This window comes from Chenopodium album, chromosome 7, assembly GCF_948465745.1.
Source record: "Chenopodium album chromosome 7, dcCheAlbu1.1, whole genome shotgun sequence".
In the NCBI taxonomy this organism is placed as follows: Eukaryota; Viridiplantae; Streptophyta; class Magnoliopsida; order Caryophyllales; family Amaranthaceae; genus Chenopodium; species Chenopodium album.
In genome coordinates this window covers 4259921-4279020 of record NC_137840.1, presented here as the reverse complement: position 1 = coordinate 4279020, position 19100 = coordinate 4259921, and the positions used below count along the sequence as shown (strand labels likewise).

Sequence of the window (19100 nt, the reverse complement as noted above, 5' to 3'; positions counted from 1 at the left end):
GTGGCTGGGGAGGTCGCCGCTCCGGGATCGGTGGTTGGGGAGGTGGTTTTGGCTGATGGGTGGCTTTAATTTTAATTACTTGTTTTTTTTTTTTTTTTTTTTTAACTTTTTAACTTTTTTTTTTTTTTTTTAATTTTATTATTTAAACTAATCGGGTGCCAACACGTGTCAAGTAACTTGCTGCAGCAAGTTAAGTGACCGGTTGGGACCATTAAAAAAGATCGGGGGGTAAAGGTGGGATTATTAAAAAATAATCGAAAGGTCGGATCATTTTCGGCAGACGGGCCAAATGTGGGATTATTGCGGGCAATTTTTCCTATATTTTTTTTAATAATTATTTTTATTTTTTAATACGTAGTAGTATTCTGGTATTTTAGTAATTTTACGTTATTGGTAGTTTGGTACAGCAATAGGTTTTGTATGAGAAGATGTTACTAGGAGATTAGCGATAATCGTTGCCATATCAGTTGCTGAATGCTGAATATTCAACGACCTAAAAAGAAACATATAAAGTTCCAAAAGTACTAAAATGGTAAAAGTAATTTTACATGTCAAAGGAACACAAAAATTGTAATTTTTGACGTAAAAGTAAAAGAAAGGAAGATCAAAATTTATACCTTATCAGAGGAGTGACCAAAATGGATATTTGAATATTCTAAATTAAATCTGATATCCAAAACATTTTCTAAGCAGTTATTTAATACTCCTACAAAGTAATAATTTACTGTAGATAATGGATTTTAAAAGGTTATTATCCAAAACCAATTTGAGAACTTTCAAATATTTGATTTGAAATACTAGTACTAGACATACAAAACACTATATTGGATATCCTAGGGCTTATTTGACATTGTTTATTACGGAGTATTTTTATTTTTTGTTTTTTTAAAAATGTAAAACTAAAACGCAGGAAACAGAAAACAAGAAATTAGAGAAAAAAAAAAAAAAAAAAAAGAGGGGTGTAATCTTATATAAAGAAATCTTTGTTCTCCTCAACTTTCAATATGGGAGAGCAATAAACACCTTGAGGTTGGTGGGAAGTTTGTTAGTTTGGAACTCATGGGTGGGAAGTTTAGTGGGAAGTGGGAAAAAAATATGTGTCCCACTCCCACACTGTAAAAATATGAAATAGTTCTCCAAATTTTCTCATACAAGTATATTTTGCCTCTACATTCTGGAGCTAAGAAAGTGACTAAGCATGAGGTCCATATTGCTCAATGCTTTCAGCTAGTGAATTGGGCTGGACATGTTAGCTTTGCTAACGTCTAAGTGGGTTTTACGAGGAAGCCCTTATTGACATGTAAAATGTTATGAAAAAGACTTGTTTGTAACAACCAAACTAGTAAGTGAGTCGGGTTTGTTTATTTTTTTCATATTTCATTACATGCATTATATCTTTTTTTTAAAAATAAATGTGCTACCCTTTATTAGTTGGATGCACAAATGAACCATCAAATTAAAGCAAAAGTAGTGAATAATGAAATATTTTACACGCGCTAACCTTGAGAGCTCGTAAAATGTTTCTCCAAGAGGTTTAGACCATTAAGTGCATCATTTCCTTGTGTTGTTAATTTGATAGGGATATATATATTGAATATATATAGGTTACAATTTTACAAATAAAAAATGGGTCAAAGCAATTTAAAGACATTCGACTTTTCAATTGTGACCAAAATAAATACTTAAATGGCTAGTCTATTGGTTTGCAAGTAACACATTCTCTTTTTTCTAAAGTTGAAATCTATTTTTTTTTACGCAAAATAGAAATGCTATATTATATCAAAGTGATCTTAGTCACTTGAGCAAAAGCAGAGTAAGTAGGTGCATGTTATCCCTAATAACGTTCACAAAAGCATATAAAACATTAAGATAGTAGATTATATTAGTAGTTAGACTGGATTATAACTATAGACTTCCTAAGATTCACAATTTGAGCAAAAGGTGAACTAGGATCAACTAGCAGCACATAGCTAATTTGTAGGATGATAGTCAGGGATCTCTGAAGCATAGGTTTCAAACACATTAGCTGGAGGATAGAAGTAAGTTTCCTTCTCCCCGAAGCATGAAGGATGCTGACAGTCCATGTCCTTTGGAGAAGAGAGGCTACATCTCTTATGATGTTTCCAAGATCAGTGTCCTTGTGATTATTTGGGTTTTTCAGCATTTTGGTCAGAGCATCCGCATATCAGATCAAGATGAGTAATATTCCTTTTCCAAGCCATAAGTAAGCCTTCCCTAATGGCTATAAGTTCACCAGAAGTAGAAGTTATGGCATTGAAGTTCAAAGCAAACCCTTCTTGCCATATTCCCTTGTCACACCTGATGACACCACCTCCCCCTGCATTACCTAAATTCATCCATGATCTATTAGTGTTCAGTTTGAAGCAGCCTTGTTGAGGTGGAGCTCTGGTTCTCATAGCAGCAGAGCTTGAGGAAGAAGCAATATCTGGGTGGCCCTGTTTTAATTTCAGACAGTAGTGATAATCAACTAGGAATTTGTTAAAAGTGGATTTGACGAATAACATTTTATGATAAAAAATAGCCATATGTCTAGTTTTACATATTTCCAAAGTTAAAATCAATAACTTCAACTGTGCCTAAACACTATCGGTTGAAAACTTAGAGCATGTTCTGATTGACTGAATTGAGCTGAATTGAACTTATTAGAGCTGAACTGAGCTGAACAATTTATGAGAGAAGAAAATTAAAAACTGAACTGAACTTATTAGAGATGAACTGACTGAAAATAATCTGAAGAGAACATGCCTTTAATTTGGGTAATAAAAACTTATTTAATTTTTTTTTCTTGAAATAACTGAATTAATATATCATACATTTGATCATTATTCTAACTTCTAAGGTGCAAATGAAGCATATTTAAAAACAATAATAATTGAAAAGTGACATGGCAAAAAATTAAATGTGAGGTGGCAAAAAAATTGTTAAGACTAAAATATTCTAAACGTGTCAAACGAAATAAGGATTCATATCAACAAGAAAAGGATAAAGCCAGAAGTCATAAACTCTCCAAAAACTAGATAAAGTTGGCCATTTTAGCACAATTTCCACTATACACTGTTTTCAAATTGTAGATCCTTTAAAAAAAAAATGACAGCAACGCCGGTGAAAGTGTACGGACCACCGCTGTCAACGGCGGTATCAAGGGTGTTGGCATGTCTTCTGGAAAAACAAGTTCAGTATGAACTCATCAATGTCAACATGGCTAAAGGAGAACACAAATCTCCTGATTATCTCAAAATTCAGCCTTTTGGTCAAGTTCCTGCTTTCCAAGATGATCACATTACTCTTTTTGGTAATCTTTATTTCATTCTGACACTCTAATAATAGCATAATTTGTGTTGCATGCAACAAAAAAAAAAAAAAAAAAAAAATTGTATAATGTGATTCACATGTCTGTTCTTCGATTATAAAACTGAAAATTAGGGATATGGGGTTTTGGATTAATTTGAATATTTGTAATTTGGTATAAATTATGTTGAAAATGGTACTTCTCTATGCTCGTCTCTAAAAGTTTTTCCTGTTTTGATTACGGTGGTCGGTGGGTGTATAAAATGGATATAGGGAAATCCCTGATTTCAATTTCATGGGATAGAAAATTACAAAGCTTTTGAGTAATTGGACTATTGGGTGTCATAATGTATTTCTAAATCTATGGAGTTGATTGCTTTGCTTGTATAATTCTTGTGATTTAAGGCCAATTAGTTATAAGTTGAAATTGGGTATTCCAAGTTGATTCATAGCTTTGATAAGACCGAATAGATTAAAGATTAATTTATGGAGGATTATTTGGCTCTGGTACTATGTTAGATGGTGTAATTTAAAGAAAAATGTAGTAATTTAGGAGAAAAGAGGGTTATTTTCTGTACACTTTGCTTTTTATATGTTGTGTTTTTGGTAACTCTGGTCTTAAAATGTTAATAAAAAAGTTAAGACTTTACCTAGGAATTAGATTTCCATATACATATACTTCGTATAACACAAATATTGCGTGTACTTGTTGTATAGACATTACCTGATATGAAAAGCTTGGGCATGGTTAAGTCTTAAAACTTGTATCAGACTTGCATATACTTGTGAAACAATGGTTAAGTTTGATAGCCTACTATTTGGCTTGCAGTAGCAGTTATCAGGCTTTCAATATTACTAGTTAGATCAATGTATTTCATAATGATTTGAACTTTTCAGGCTTTTGACATAACTAGTAGTCTAATATCAGAATTTGCTTCTCATATATGCCATTTGTTGTATGCTTCTTAATGACTTAATCAGCTATCAGTTTATCACCCTTTTCTCAGTAACAAAAAAATAAGTCTGTAACCAAGGGTGTACAATGGATGCAGCGTTAATTTCTCCATTGTTCTAGGAAATTGTCCCAATGTCTGACTATAATATGTCTGAATTATGTGAAATATAACTTTTGATTTGTTCTTGAATAAGACTCAAGTTAGAGGTTTCTCAAATTTTCTGTGTGACTTTACCTTTCAAATGCTGCTATACTGGTTACAGGTCAAGCCGTTGGGGGGTGTTAATTTCTTGTTGTAGGAAGTTCCAGCCTGTGTTATCTCTTGCATTATATTGACTGCCAAGATTTCCCAAAAAACAGCATTGTCTTGTACTCTTGTGTTTATTGACTTGCTGTCATATGAATTTCTTGTTTGCATTTAGGAAGTATTAATTGCTTGAAGATGGATACTCATTTTTAGAAGTTTTGAGATACTTGTGGACATTGTAAGTATCTGGAAAGAGATAAGCATGGAATTTTATTTGCACTATTTTGATCAAGTAATAATGTGTTTGATCAGAACATGTCAGAGTAGTGTTGTCACAACAACTGCAGCTATCTTCTGAAATATTTTAATTCACTCTTGTAACAGTTTCTGGCTATCAAATCCATCCGATTGCCTTCTTTCAGGAATGGCTCTTACTGTAGAACATTCAATTGGTGTGTCATGTCTTTAATTATTTCAACTAGAAATGTCTAGTCAGTTGGTATTCTATGTCATAACTCACAAACATCTGCAATATTCAGTTAGAGCACATCACCTTGAATTGTTTGTGCACATAGAACAATTGGGATTCCCAAAAAACCTAGTCCTTCAATTATTTGATGACCTAGCACTTTCTGTACCTTAAAAAAGGATCAAACTATAAATCCTGTCATACTCTCATCTCTTAGGACCAAAATGATAAAAAAAAAATTCTCAAGTCCGGTCTTGAGGATTTATAATTTTGAGCATATGCAAGGGTAACGTGAGATTCAGATTTCGTAGACTACATAAGGAGGATGGTTTTAAACTTGTTAATCCAATTTAATGTATGGCTTAATTATCTTTCAGGCATAGCTCTTGCATCAGTTTCAAGAATGCCTTCTGATTCCATTGTCCTTCACTATTCTCTTCCTTAAATTGTATATTATTTTACCTAGTCGGCTTGCACCTTCTTTGAAATAATGTACTGTCATATCTTATATTTGTGTGCATATAACTCCTTGCAGAGTCAAGAGCAATATGTCGTTACATATCAGAGAAATATGCAAGCCAAGGAAACGTAAAACTGTATGGAATAAATCCATTGGAGAAAGCGTCAATAGAACAGTGGATAGAGGCAGAGAGCCAGAGCTTCAATCCTCCATCAGGTACCCTGGTGTTTCAGCTGGCGTTTGCTCCCCGCATGAACATCAAGCAAGATGAAGGGTTGATCAAACAGAGCAAAGAAAAGCTGGCCAAAGTGCTTGATGTCTATGATAGTAGGCTGGGGGAGAGCCGTTACTTGGCTGGTGATGATTTTACCTTGGCTGATCTCTCTCACTTGCCTAACACACATTATTTGGTAAATGGTACTGACGTAAAGGAGCTGTTCATGTCGAGAGATAATGTGGGTAGGTGGTGGGAGGAGATTTCAGGCAGGGAGTCATGGAAGAAGGTTGTTGAAATGCAAAGCTCTTCCTTTCCTAAAAATTAAACAAAAATCCTTGACGTCTTTATGGTTCTTTAAAACTATGTTGGTTGTACTTTGATTTAGTACCGTTATTATCTTAGAAGGCGGATTTTCATTTGAATAAAAGGGATTGCTGATTGTCTGAAGTAGTTCCTGCATTGTTTAAAGCTGCTCTGTTAGTCCTTAATCAATAGTTTCTCACTTATATGGTGCAAGTAACCATTCTAAGATTACAGCTTTCGTTCTAGACTGACTTGATAAATTCCTGAGGCATGCATTAATGTACACGTTAAGTTGTGAAATCTTCTTTGTTCTCTTTTATAAAAAGAGATTGGAGATATTTGATTGTTGGCTTCCTTTGGTGGTCATCTAAGAATTGATCGTTCACTTGTTCAAATGTGTAAGACATTCTCTTATCATACAACCGGGTTTGAGTACTTTGATTGCTACACACCCATAGGCTGACTTCTTTGTTGTCATTATGCATTTTAACAAAGCTAGTGCACTAAGTTGCATAGTGGCTGGCAAAACAAGTGCCTATTGTTGTCCTAAAAACCAGGCAACAGTTTATTGTTCTCTTTAAGTTTTTTCTCCTACATGAAATGACTTTCACGGATGTCGGGACTCGGGATCAAAGTACTGCCTTGTGGCATTGGAGAAAAGTTGCAGGATCATATGCAGGAATGCAGTGTGGATCTGCGCGACTTGGCATCAACCATGAGACAGGATGAGATGGCGAGAACCTACAACATGAGGATTTGGTTGTTTTAGTCACCCAAGTAGGTAAGTGTTTGATAAGGACGAGATGTTACTTTTCTGTAATGCTGCAGCTCTTAGTGATCGAAGTGTTGGTCTTGCCCTCTTGGACGAGAGCAAATTGAGGCTGTAATTTGGAGAGTTGGGACTCTGCTCCTGTGTAGGCAACAAGTTGTATGGTTATTGGCTGAAAAGTATGAAGTCCCACATTAGTCAGAAACAATATTAATTGCATATATATAAAATGAAGAGAGAACTTAACATGGTACGACCTTACTTGAACAGGATCTGTTCTATAGGATCGTACCTCTGTATCCTTGAGTTCTAAGGAGACAGAAAACCAAGTCTGGTGGATGAATAATCACCGTGTGGCCAGAGCGTGATTAACAGCTACCATTTAGTCTTCGGGTTCTCTGGTGCAGTAGAGGATCGTTCCCGAGTTCCATTGTGAGCTTGGGATGGTCACACGGTTGTCTGACAGACTTCAACCTTTTGATTCCCTTTTCGGCTAGTTGGGATGGTCACACGGTTGTCTGACAGACTTCAACCTTTTGATTCCCTTTTCGGCTAGCAAAGTATGTATATTCACTCGGAAATTGCTGAATGTACTTCATTTGCGATACTGGAATAAAAGCTATATCCAAACTCACATCTTTATTGCTATTGTGTATTCTTGTGGGCTTCACTTGGATTTGGGGTTAGTGTAAGTTAGTTCAGCAATGCTTAATGCTGCTCATGATTTACTGTTATTGTTTATCCTTAATCAGTAGTTTCTCATTTATATGGTGTGTGATATGAGCATGTCTTGTACAATTAACATCCGCTAATTTTGCAGCAATCTACTTTGGAAGAGAGCTGATAGACTACCTAAGGAATTTCTGCATGTGAATACAGGTTAGAATTGCTCCTGATAGTCTGATACCATTTGTTTATCGACTTTAGGGAAAAAAAAAATTGAAATGTTGTGGTACTTTCCTCAAATATTCATTCACCGAGTTTCCCAAAAAAGCATGTCTTTATAATCCTTCAAAGTAACAATTCTGATTACAGTTGTCGTGAAAATTACCCCTATACTCTTTTTATGCATATAATTGATGTATACCTTTTATGTCATGAATCTTCTTTCTTTTCTTTAATAAATAAGAGTTTGGTGAATGGTGATATTTGATTGTTGACTTCCTTTGGTAGTCATATGTGAACTGACCAATCACTCCTTGAACCAATCGCTCCTTGAAATGTCTAAGACATTTTCTCATACAAGCGTGCTTGAGTGAAGGTTGACACAGGCGTATGCTACCATCTTTGTTGTTACGCATTTTTACAAAGCTAGTCACGAAGCTGTGTAATGGCTGGCTAAACAAGTGCCTCCTGTTGCCATATGAAACTGGCAACAGTTTGTTGTGTCTTCAAGAGAGCTTTCGCGCATGGAGTGTCATATGAAGGAATGCGGAGGATCAGTGTGACTTGGCACTTTGGCAGCAACTGTGAGACAAGATGGGATTGGTGTGAACCTACATGCTCGCGGATTTGGCTTTTTAGTCACTCAAGTGTTTGATAAGAATTTGAGCTTAAGTTTTTGTAATGCTGCAGCTCTTAGACACTGTAGTGTTGGTTCATTGTCTCCAGAGAAAATTGAAGCTGCAATTTGGAGAATTGGACTTTGCCCCAACAGAATGTATAGTTAATGGCTGAAAAGTATGAAGTCCCACATTGTTAAACAGAATACTAATTGCATATTTATAAACTGAAGACAGAGCACAACATAGTACGACCTTACTTGAACAGGATCTGTTCTATAGGATTGTACCTCTGTATCCTTGAGTTCTAAGGAGACAGAAAACCAAGTCTGGTGGATGAATTATGACCTTGTGGCTAGAGCGTGATTAACGGCTTCCATTTAATCTTCGGATGCACTGGTGCAGTAGAGGATCGTTCCTGTGTTCTGTTGTGAACTTGGGATGGTCACATGGTTGTCTGACAGACTCAAAACCTTTGTTGCATTGCTTAAAGCTGCTGCATGTAATAACTCTGAATACAGGTTAGAATTGCTCCTGTTACCATTTGTTATAGACTTTATGAAAAAGGTGAAAAGTTGTGGTAAAAACCATACACATTTGCAGAGTGTCTAAGAAAACAGCATGTCCTTTTAGATTCCTCGAAAGTAATTATTTTAATTTAACAGTTTTCGTGAAAGGTTTCCTTAATAAATTCATGATGCATACAATTGATGTATACCTTTTAAAGTCGTAAATAAAAGATTGGAGGTATTTGATAGTTGGCTTCCTTTGGTAGTCATCTGAGAGCTAATCAATCGCTCCTTGAAATGTGTGACATTCTCTTATCATACAACAGTGCTTGAGAAAAGGTTGATTTCTACACAACCGTTTGGTACCATCTTTGTTGTCATAATGCATTTTTTACAAAGCTGTAATGACTGGCAAAACAAGAGCCTTTTGTTGTCATATGATTATATGAAACTAGCTACAGTTTGTTGTCGCTCCAAAAAACTCCGACTACAAGAGATAACTTTGTTTTGTGGTGGATGGTATGAAAAAATGTGGAGGATCTGCGTGACTGGCAGCAACTGTGAGTCAAGATGAGAATGGCGAGAGCCTACATGCTCGTGGATTTGGCTGTTTTAGTCACTCAAGTATTTGATAAGAATGTGAGCTTAAGTTTTTGTAATGCTGCAGCTCTTAAAGACTAGAGTGTTTGTTACATTGTCTCCAGAAAATTGAAGCTGCAATTTGAAGGATCGGACTTTGCTCCTGTATAGCAAATTTTTTTTTGAAGAACCTGTATAGCCAACATATTGTATGGTTATTGGCTGAAAAGCAAGAAGTCCCACATCGGTAAAAAACATTACTAATTTCACATATATAAAATGAAGAGAGAACATAACATGATACGACCTTACTTGAACAGGATCTGTTCTATAGGATCGTACCTCTGTATCCTTGAGTTCTAAGGAGACAGATAACCAAGTCTGGTGGATGAATAATGACCGTGTGGCTAGAGCGTGATTAACAGCTACTAATTGTGATCTTCGGACCACTGGTGCAGTAGAGGATCGTTCCCAGGTTCCATTGTGAGCTTGGGATGGTCACATGGTTGTCTGACAGACTTAATACAATTTTTTTTTTGTTTTTAACAAGACGGTCTAACAGTATCTGAATCCATAACAAGACTGTCTATGTTTCTCTATAGGCTCCGTATATTGGAAATTTGGAAGTTCATAATATGCTCTCAAAGGAAACCCATTTCAATGGTCAGACACTCAGAGGTTAGGAATAAGATTACACCTATTGTCCCACATGGGAAGAATATGAGTTTTTTCAGTTATTTATATATTAAAACTGAAAAAACTTTTAATTAATTTCAATAGTATTATGCCTATATTTTATATTAGTATCCGTTCAAAAAAAAAAAAAAAAAAAAAATATTTGTATAATTTATTTACATAATATTCATCTACTTGTATTTTGGACCACTCTAAAACGAGAAATTGTTATATACATGGCCACATGAGCACTCTAAAACGATAGTACATCAACCCTTTAATATATTTTTATTATAAGGGTGCCCATAATATCTGAAAAGTTAAAGATCAAAAGATCGATAAAAATTATTTGAAGGGACGTATTACCAATTCAGAAAAACATCAAAACATAAATCAAAACACCAAAAAACATGCATATTGTTTAACTGCTGTACAAAGAGAGCTGATACACATACAATTATTGTATGTTATCCCTACATACAACCAACTAGAAATTTGACACATCATCAAAAAAGAGGAGAAAAGAGGAATTTGAAAGGGAGGAATGTTATGCATTTAGAAATGCATAACAAAGGGTATTCATGTAATTATGCATATGTACAAACTAATAAATATTCTGATATCATTGGATGATTAAATGGTACCATTGAATATACAGTGATACTATATGTGCGCATAATGGTATTATATATGTATTCAGTTGTACTAAATTTATGCGTAAATAGTACCACTAAGGATTCAATGGTACTATATAAACTTTCAGTGGAACAATCAGCAAGTGGTCCCCCCATCACGTGATACAATCTGACCAAAAAATAGGTGTGGTCCACCTACATGCCTCTCTCTTCCAATCTCTCTCCTCTTTTCTCTCTCTATCATGTGTTTTTATAATATTTTAATCAATGTTATGCATTAGTAAATGCATAACTTTCCTCCATTTCTAGTTCCTCAGGAGAAAATTAGGAGTCAAATATAAATTGAATTCTAATGGAACATGGGCCAATTATTGTAGCCAATAAAAAATAACAAAATAAGGATGTATAATTATGAAAATTTTACCCTACACCCCCCTTAAGCTACGTCGTTTTGTAGCTGGCGTAGAGTTCTCATGTGCAGCTTCATTTTGCGATTCTTTCCCCCTTTTTTTTTCCTTTTCTTTCTCTTTTTTCCTTTTTTCTTTGTTTCTTATTATTCAAGCTATGTATATATATGATTTTAAACCCTATTTTTTCTCTCTCTTCAATTGATCAACCTCCATTTTTTATCTACATTTTTCTCTCGTTAATTCATCTTCTTCATTTGAATTTTTTTACGAATTTGATAATTGTTACCGATCATCAATGGCGAATTCTGCATCTCGAGATTGCGTTGATTTTGATCGTGATTGCGAGCGTGTGTTTTCTTCTGGAGTTCGTTTGGTTGATTCGTTGGTTCAACAATGTGAGTAATTGTGATCATAACTTTGCAATTTTTAATCATCTCTACTTTGTTTTGTTATAATGCTCTGTTTATTTGAATTTACTACTTTGACTACATTATGATGAACGTTTTTGGATTGTTATACTTTGTATGAACATTTTGTTGCTTCATTTATTTTCTCCGTGTCTTAGAATTGTGTGTTTTTGTTGTATATTTTTTAGATTAATTTTATAGTTTCAATTAATCATTTATGTTTTCTTATTTGTACTTATCAATGTGTTTATGTTCAGTCTCAAAGTCATTTTTGATCATTTATTTTTACATTTTTATATCGATATTATGTGTAGTGGTAAATAATGAAGATATTGGTCAAAATATTATGTGCTGAAATTTTTGCAATTGATCATGTGCTGTTTTAATATTGAACATTTTACTTATTTGTTATTGTTCATTCATGAAACTCTTTATGATAATTTATAATTGTATATTAAAACTTTGTGCAGTGGAAAAAAAGGATGATATTGTTTATTTAGAAGCTGAAAAGTCTGAATTAAAGGATAAAGAATTTAAATCTGAAGATGAAGCTTTTGAAGCGTATAATGAATATCCTTTTAGGAAAAGTTTTGGAATTCGAATTGGGAAGAGTAAGAGAAGAAGAGATGATTCTTTTTTGATGAAAAGATTTGTTTGTTGTAATGAGGGATTCAAAGATAATAAGTGTAAGAATAAAAGGATCTATGAGAAGTTGGATCATCGAACTGGTTGTTTAGCTTTTGTGCAGTTTCATATTGATCATTTAGGGGTCTATACATGTACAAGACATGAAATGGTTCATAATCATGCTATGATTCCTCCTGAAAAAAGGCATTTGATAAGGTCTCAAAGGGATGTGAATTAAGAGCAACTTCTTTTCATTTCAACAATGAAATTGAGCGGAGTCAAAGTTACTGATTCTTTGAGGGTTCTAAAGAAGGAGGTTGGTGGATCTCCTAATCTTTGTTTTACTGCTTCTGATGCGTATAATGCATTGTCATCTGAAAAAGCTGCCCAAATTGAAGGATGTGATAGTAACCAATTGATTAAATATTTTGCCAAGAGACATGTGGATGAGGCAGATTTTTATTATGATTTTGAACAAGATAGTGGTGCTTTAGTTAGTTTTTTTTGGCGTGATGGTAGGATGATGAGAGATTATCATTACTTTGGAGATTTGTTGGTTTTTAATACAACTTATATAACTAATAAATATGGAATGATATGTGGTCCATTTGTTGGAATGAACCATCATGGTAACAATGTCATGTTTGGTATAGGTTTTATTCTTAATGAGCGCACTGAGTCTTTTGATTGGTTGTTTGACACATTTTTGCACTCAATGGGGAGGAAAAGTCCCATTACAATTATGACTGATCAAGCACAAGCGATTGCAGCGGGTATAAGAAACATTTTTCCTTCAACTGTTCATCATCGTTTATGTGTATGGCATCTTGAACAAAATTCTAAGAAACACATTGGAGCATTGAGAGCTTTGGAAGGCTTTACAGATTTGTTTGGATATCTTTTGAAGTATTGTGAAACTCCTGCTGAATTTGAATATTTCTGGAAAAGGTAAATTATTGTTTTTTGTATTTATTTTTTATTTTTATTATGTGATATATTTGATTATTATGTGATATATATATGAACATTTAGTGTTTTACATATGTTCATACAGTTTACTTTTTTTTGTATGTTATCATAATATTATTAGTGTCCATATTGTTTATGATCATTATTCTTTATACAAATGTACATATTTTAATTTATATTTTGTTCATTTTTCAATTAATATATGATCATTTCTGTTATACAGGATGTGTGATAAATACAAATGTGAAAATGATGATTGGTTATGTGATTTGTATAAAATAAAGGAAATGTGGTGTCCTGCTTATTCTAAGAAGTATTGGTCTGGTGGTATATTATCCTCTCAACGTAGTGAAACTACTAATAAGTCAGTTTCACAACGTCTTAATAAGACTCAAGGTTTATGTGATTTTTATCATGTTTTTCTTGATGTCATTTCTGAGTGGAGAAGTAAGAAAGGTGGAAGAGATTACAATACTTTGAGGGGTAATAGGCACCTAGCTTTTGCTAATATTGGTATATTAGTTCATGCAAGATCATTGTACACTATTCAAGCTTATGTGCTTTTTGAAGAGGAGTTCATTAGGGGGACAACTTATGATCATGTTGATAATGGTTTGCGTTTTCCAGAATATTCATATCTTCTTTGGAGGCCTGGAAAGGATATAATTGAGCATGAAGTTGTTTTTAATAAGGAAACACATGCAGTTTGTTGCACATGCATGTACTTTAGTGAGACTAGTTTACTTTGTTCTCATTCTCTTCGAGTATATCATTTGCATTGTGTGCGTAATATTCCACAAGAGTATATAATGAAACGATGGACAAAGGCTTCCATGTGTAGTCATGGTATTGAAGAACCTACTTTGAGGACAAATGTTGTGGCTACTAGTTTTTGGAGGTCACAAACAATAAGAAATTTTGTTAAGTTGATAACAAGTTGTCAGAATTCTTTGAATGCAAGGGCAGAGGTTGAGTGTTATTTCAATCTGTTAAAAGAAAAGGTTGAGAGCGTATCAGGTGTAATTGACTTTAGTGAACCTGTTAAAGTGGTTGAAATTGTTGATCTTGAGATCAAGAATCCTCCAAAAGTTAGGCCTAAAGGTGAGAGTATAGGGAAATATAGGTACTACGCAGCGGAAATAATCATGAATCATATTCATATAGCACCTAACCAAGGATCTCATGCATAACACATAAAGAGTAAGAATAATACCTTTGAAGCGTGATTCCACAAGTGATCGAACAAGAACAATAAGGAGAACAAGAACCCCACGTGTGATTCCTCTTGTTTTGGGGTTTTTTGTACGCACCCGAATGGAGGGTGTGTACGTCCCTCGGGAGACAGATCCGCAATGCAACACTCGAACGGCCCGGACACCTGCAAAACAACGGACCCCGAGGGGGGGGGGGCGGAGGTCCGCCTCCGACGATCAAGTCAGTGATCGAAATAATGTATTTTAGAGAGAGAAAGTAGAGAGAAGGGAAAGTAATTGTGGGGGGCATTGCCCTTGGAGAGAGAATTGGATCCCTTGAAACTGATGTAAAGATCAGTATTTATAGAGCATTGGGATATGTGCCTCTTAGGTTATTTAACCTAAGTAGATTGGCTTCCCATCATTTTACGGTTTCTAGGGTTGTGGGCTTAGAGCCCATTTTCACCCTTCTATCATTGAGTGATACGTGTCATGCTCTAATTGGCTCATTGAGCGCTGAGCTTGCGGATAGGTGTCGCGATGGCATTGGTCCACATATAGGGGGTATTTTTACCCCAAACACCTCTACTTAGTCCACGAGCACGGATTAAACCTCCACTAATGCTAGTTAGTTGTGACTGAACACTTCAATCAACCTTCAACGGAGATCCGAGCCACGAACACACCACAACACCACCCACGCGCCACCACACGCGCCACCCACAAGGGAGGGCCGTACGAACAGGGAGGAGAGAGAGAGGGTCGAGTAGAGAGAGAGAGTTAGGGTTTTGGGATGCTTGGTTGCTTGTGTGACAATTTACTGTATGTCAACTGTTGTGTCATGCAACCCTAGGCATGGTTTATATTTATAGATCATATTTAGAAATAAAACCATGTCAAGTCCAAAACCCATTAGACTCTTCTAATTATCCAAGCCCAAATATCAATGTGGTATGTCATGAACTCATGAGGCCCAATAATGGGCCTCTAACTTGTTTAACCCAATACTCTTATGTGTGACCTTGTAGGATCCATTCTATAAGGCTTTGGGCTATTAAGCTAGCCCAAAGATCAATTTTCATATCTAGCACCAAACATAGACGACCCTATAGAATGAACTTATTATCTCCATAATAGTGATCCTTGATATATCTAGTAATTGCACTTATCGAAGACATAACTCCTTCAGAGAGGAATGTAAGGCCTAAGAGTACCTTGGAGAAGCAGTGAAACAAGGCAAAGGGTAATTTCAAGAGGAAAAAGTCTATGTACACTCCTTACAAAAGGGGTATAGGGCAAGCAGTTGTACAAGTATATGATCATTTAATATTTTCAAATTGATCATTTAAGTTTTTGTAAATGATCATTTATGTTTGTTTTTTTTAATAGGAACTTGATGAGAATGGTTGTGTTGTTACTTATGCTAATTCTATTAGTGATCCCACTGAATTGATTGTTTTGAGCAATAAACAGTCTCAGGTAAATTCAAATGTGCAAAAAAAAAAAAAAACAGTTTATTTATATTTTATTATTATTGATTTTTATAATTTAAAAATATAGGTTGGCTTTAATTCAGCTGTTGTAGAAGAAATTCCTTCTAGTTCTAAGGAATCAGATCAGAGAATTTTTAATGATTTTGATCAGGTATGTTTGTTTGTTATTGATTATAAATTTATTTTATTTTTTGGCATTTATGATCTATATGATAATTTTTTTATTTAAATTTTTATTTTTTATTTATTTTTTGGTTTTTTTGTAGGCTACTGGTGAAAGCCCTCTTCCATCCAGCATATTTATTGATGTTGATATTTCATCTATTGCTAAGTTTTTTTTTTCTTATTTGTTTATATAAGTGTTTGTAACTGATCATATACTGGTTTATTAATGATCAATTTAATTTTTTTTACAGGCGAAGGATTTAAATATTGTTGAAGGTGTTTCTGCTGTTCAAGCTCTAACTAATGTTGGTGCAAATAAAGGTGCATCTGGTGTTAAAACTTACTCTCAAATTAATCCAAGAGTTCCAATTCATACTAGTGCGTCAACAAAATCTTCTACTGTTATTCAACCTACAGTTCCCAGGAATGTTCAAAATCCTACTCAGAATTGTTCAAACACTGATGTGTCTATTTTATATAGTATTTTACCCCCGTCCCTTGATCATAATTAGTAATTTTTTTTGGCTCTTTCGAGCCACTTTTATTACTAATTGGTGTTTTCTAGTGTTTTCGTAGATTTGGTTGACTTTTGCAGGGATTTACACTTTTGGAGTATTTTCCCGAGATATTTTGGAGCAATCACGAACATTGGAGAAGCACGACCAGACTTTATAGCCCAGGATCGGTTAGAGCCATCGAACCGGTGATTAAGGGCTCGATATAGGTGATACCGAGGCATTTGGACCGAGCATTAAAGACCGGAAGAGGAAACCTTGATTGGCCCGAAGAATTGGAGCCCAATCGTAGTTCAATTAGTGGCCCAAGAGAGCCGCCCGGCCAAAAAGGCTGGCGCTCGGAGGCGCGCCCGGCCGGGCGGGAGAAGCTAAGGTCGGCGCCCGGTGACGCGCCCGGCCGGGCGCGAGATTCAACCTGAAGAGCAAAAAGGCACGCCCGATCGGGCGGTGCCTCGCCCGATCGGGCGCGTGTAATTGTTAGGAGACGATTAGCGTCGTTTTAGTTTGTTTTAGTTTAGGATTTGTACGGAGTATAAATACTCCTCCGTAATACGATTTTAGGATCTCTCTATCTCTCTTTCTCTTACTCTTTCTTTACTCTCTTAATTGTTTTCTTAGATTTTCTTTCTCTTAAACCTTTGTTCTTAATCTACTCTTAATTCAAGATTTGTTTGGTAACTATTTTTCTTCTCTTAATCTTAGTTGTTTATTTTATTCGTTTAATTATGTCTTGTTTTATTGCTTTGATTTGTTTAGTTCCTATAATGCGTGAGTAGTTCTATTTCTAGGGTTTATGGGGATCCATAAATAATATGAAGGGGTAATTTATTGTTGTTGATTATCAATGCTAGATTAATTTCCTATTGATTGATTTAATCCTCTGTGACTAGATTAGGCCTGATCTTTTATGCATGAGTTTGACAATATTGATTCGAGATTCGACAGATGAGAATTGATGTTTAGGTCTAGTTTCAATAGGCAGGTTAATTTATAAATGGTTAGGTTGAGATTCGAAAGATGAGATTTAATACCGGTAAATTAATTGTGTGATTATAATACGTAGCGAAAGCCCTTTATAATCTGATTAATATATGCATTGATGAATGATTATTATATTCTACCCTGGAATATTATTTATTGTTGAACCTATGCCCTAGATCCTTTTATATATTATTTTCTCCTTATTCTTGATCTCCGTAGTTTAGTTTATTATTCAATTATAAATATTGGTTACTTCATAATCTAGATTATATTAGTTAATTAGGAATAGAAAGTTCCATTTCTCTGTGGATTCGACCCTACTTCCCTATCTACATTAGTTAGAGGATTTAGGAATTACTTTTGATTTGGGGATACGACTTTACCCTGTCAAAATTTGGCGCCGTTGCCGGGGAAACGGTTTTATTTTTATTTCTAATTATTTTTGTAGTCTAGGTTTTTTTTTTATTTTATTTTTTTTATTTTTTTTTATGTCTTAGAGAACGTTAGTTCTTTGAGGCAAATCTCATATTTGCTTTTAGTTTTTTTTGTTTCTGCCCAGGTGTTCCAGATCAGGGTACATCCCATTCGATCCTGAGATCGAGCGTTACTTCCATAGACAGAAAAATCTCTACAAGCATATCCAGACGGATCTGTTGATAATTATAATAATCACCGCGATCCTCCAACTGGTTCTAGCGATTCAGAGGTATCATCAGACGCAGAATCAGAAATGGCGGTTCCAAAGAAGCTTAGTGATTACTCACAACCAAAGCTTAAAGATTTTCCACATCTCACCCCCACTCCGGCTCTTGATGGGGTACAATTCGAAATTAATTCTCAATTTATAACGATGATAGAGAGGAAGCAATTCATTGGAGCTAAGGGTGAAGACCCAAATCTTCACATTGCCGACTATTGTCAATATTACAATACCATCAGGCAAGCCGGGGTCACTCAAGACCAAATCAGGGAGATTCTCTTTCCCTTCTCTTTAACTGGAAAAGTTAAATTGTGGTTTAATGGCTTAAATAGAACTGCACTTGGTATAACTGACTGGGAAACTCTTGTTTTGAATTTTTATAATAAGTATTATCCTGTAGAGAGAACAGTCGTACTACGGAGTGCGATTCAGAACTTTGCCCAAGAAGCCGATGAATCCTTATATGAGGCTTGGGAGAGGTTCAAGGACTTACAAAGAGAATGCCCCCACCATAATTTAGCACAATGGCAGTTAATCCAAGCCTTTTATAATGGCATTGGAAATTCTTCTAGAATAATTTTAGATTCTGCAGCTAGTGGGAGATTTATGAATCTAAATGTTGATGATGCAGGTCAGGTTATTGAAGATATGGCGATACATAATTCCCAATATGGGAATCCTAGAGGATTTGCTAACAAGGGGAAGCATAGTGTCGACTCTGTATCCTTTTTGCAAGCTCAATTGACCTCTATCTGCCAAAAATTAGATAATCTGAGCACTGCTAATGTAGCTAATGTTTCTGCAATTAATAATAATTCTAATGAGGCTTTCTGTGAAAATTGTGGTAAATTGTGGTATTATAGGTCATTGGGAACAAGATTGCAGGATTTCCGTAGAGCAAGTTAATGCCTTTCAAGCTTATAGGCAGAATAACCCATACTCCAACACCTACAATCCCGGGTATCGAAATCATCTGTACCTTTCCTACCAGAGTACTAATGTTCAAAATCC

General features: G+C 35.1%; 2 protein-coding genes and 4 non-coding genes across 6 annotated transcripts; 5 read left to right on the top strand and 1 right to left on the bottom strand.

Annotated features, from left to right (window-relative positions):
- The first annotated feature begins 3021 nt into the window (after nucleotides 1-3021).
- LOC145638835 (glutathione S-transferase-like) lies at nucleotides 3022-6097 on the top strand. Its single transcript, XM_081689877.1, has 2 exons — nucleotides 3022-3313; nucleotides 5516-6097. The coding sequence occupies exons 1-2, from the start codon at nucleotides 3109-3111 to the stop codon at nucleotides 5980-5982; spliced, it is 672 nt and encodes a 223-aa protein (XP_081546003.1). The 5' UTR covers nucleotides 3022-3108; the 3' UTR covers nucleotides 5983-6097.
- Nucleotides 6098-6981: 884 nt separating this feature from the next.
- On the top strand, nucleotides 6982-7198 carry LOC145641389 (small nucleolar RNA U3). Its single transcript, XR_014115420.1, has one exon. It is a non-coding gene; the product is annotated as a small nucleolar RNA U3 (small nucleolar RNA).
- A 1283-nt stretch (nucleotides 7199-8481) lies between these two features.
- LOC145641391 (small nucleolar RNA U3) lies at nucleotides 8482-8698 on the top strand. The gene has a single exon (XR_014115421.1). It is a non-coding gene; the product is annotated as a small nucleolar RNA U3 (small nucleolar RNA).
- A 923-nt stretch (nucleotides 8699-9621) lies between these two features.
- LOC145641392 (small nucleolar RNA U3) lies at nucleotides 9622-9839 on the top strand. Its single transcript, XR_014115422.1, has one exon. It is a non-coding gene; the product is annotated as a small nucleolar RNA U3 (small nucleolar RNA).
- A 1495-nt stretch (nucleotides 9840-11334) lies between these two features.
- Nucleotides 11335-12311, top strand: LOC145639904 (protein FAR1-RELATED SEQUENCE 5-like). The gene is made up of 2 exons (XM_081691226.1): nucleotides 11335-11434; nucleotides 11917-12311. The coding sequence occupies exons 1-2, from the start codon at nucleotides 11335-11337 to the stop codon at nucleotides 12309-12311; spliced, it is 495 nt and encodes a 164-aa protein (XP_081547352.1).
- Nucleotides 12312-18500: 6189 nt separating this feature from the next.
- On the bottom strand, nucleotides 18501-18607 carry LOC145641103 (small nucleolar RNA R71). The gene has a single exon (XR_014115170.1). It is a non-coding gene; the product is annotated as a small nucleolar RNA R71 (small nucleolar RNA).
- Between the last annotated feature and the right edge of the window lie 493 nt (nucleotides 18608-19100).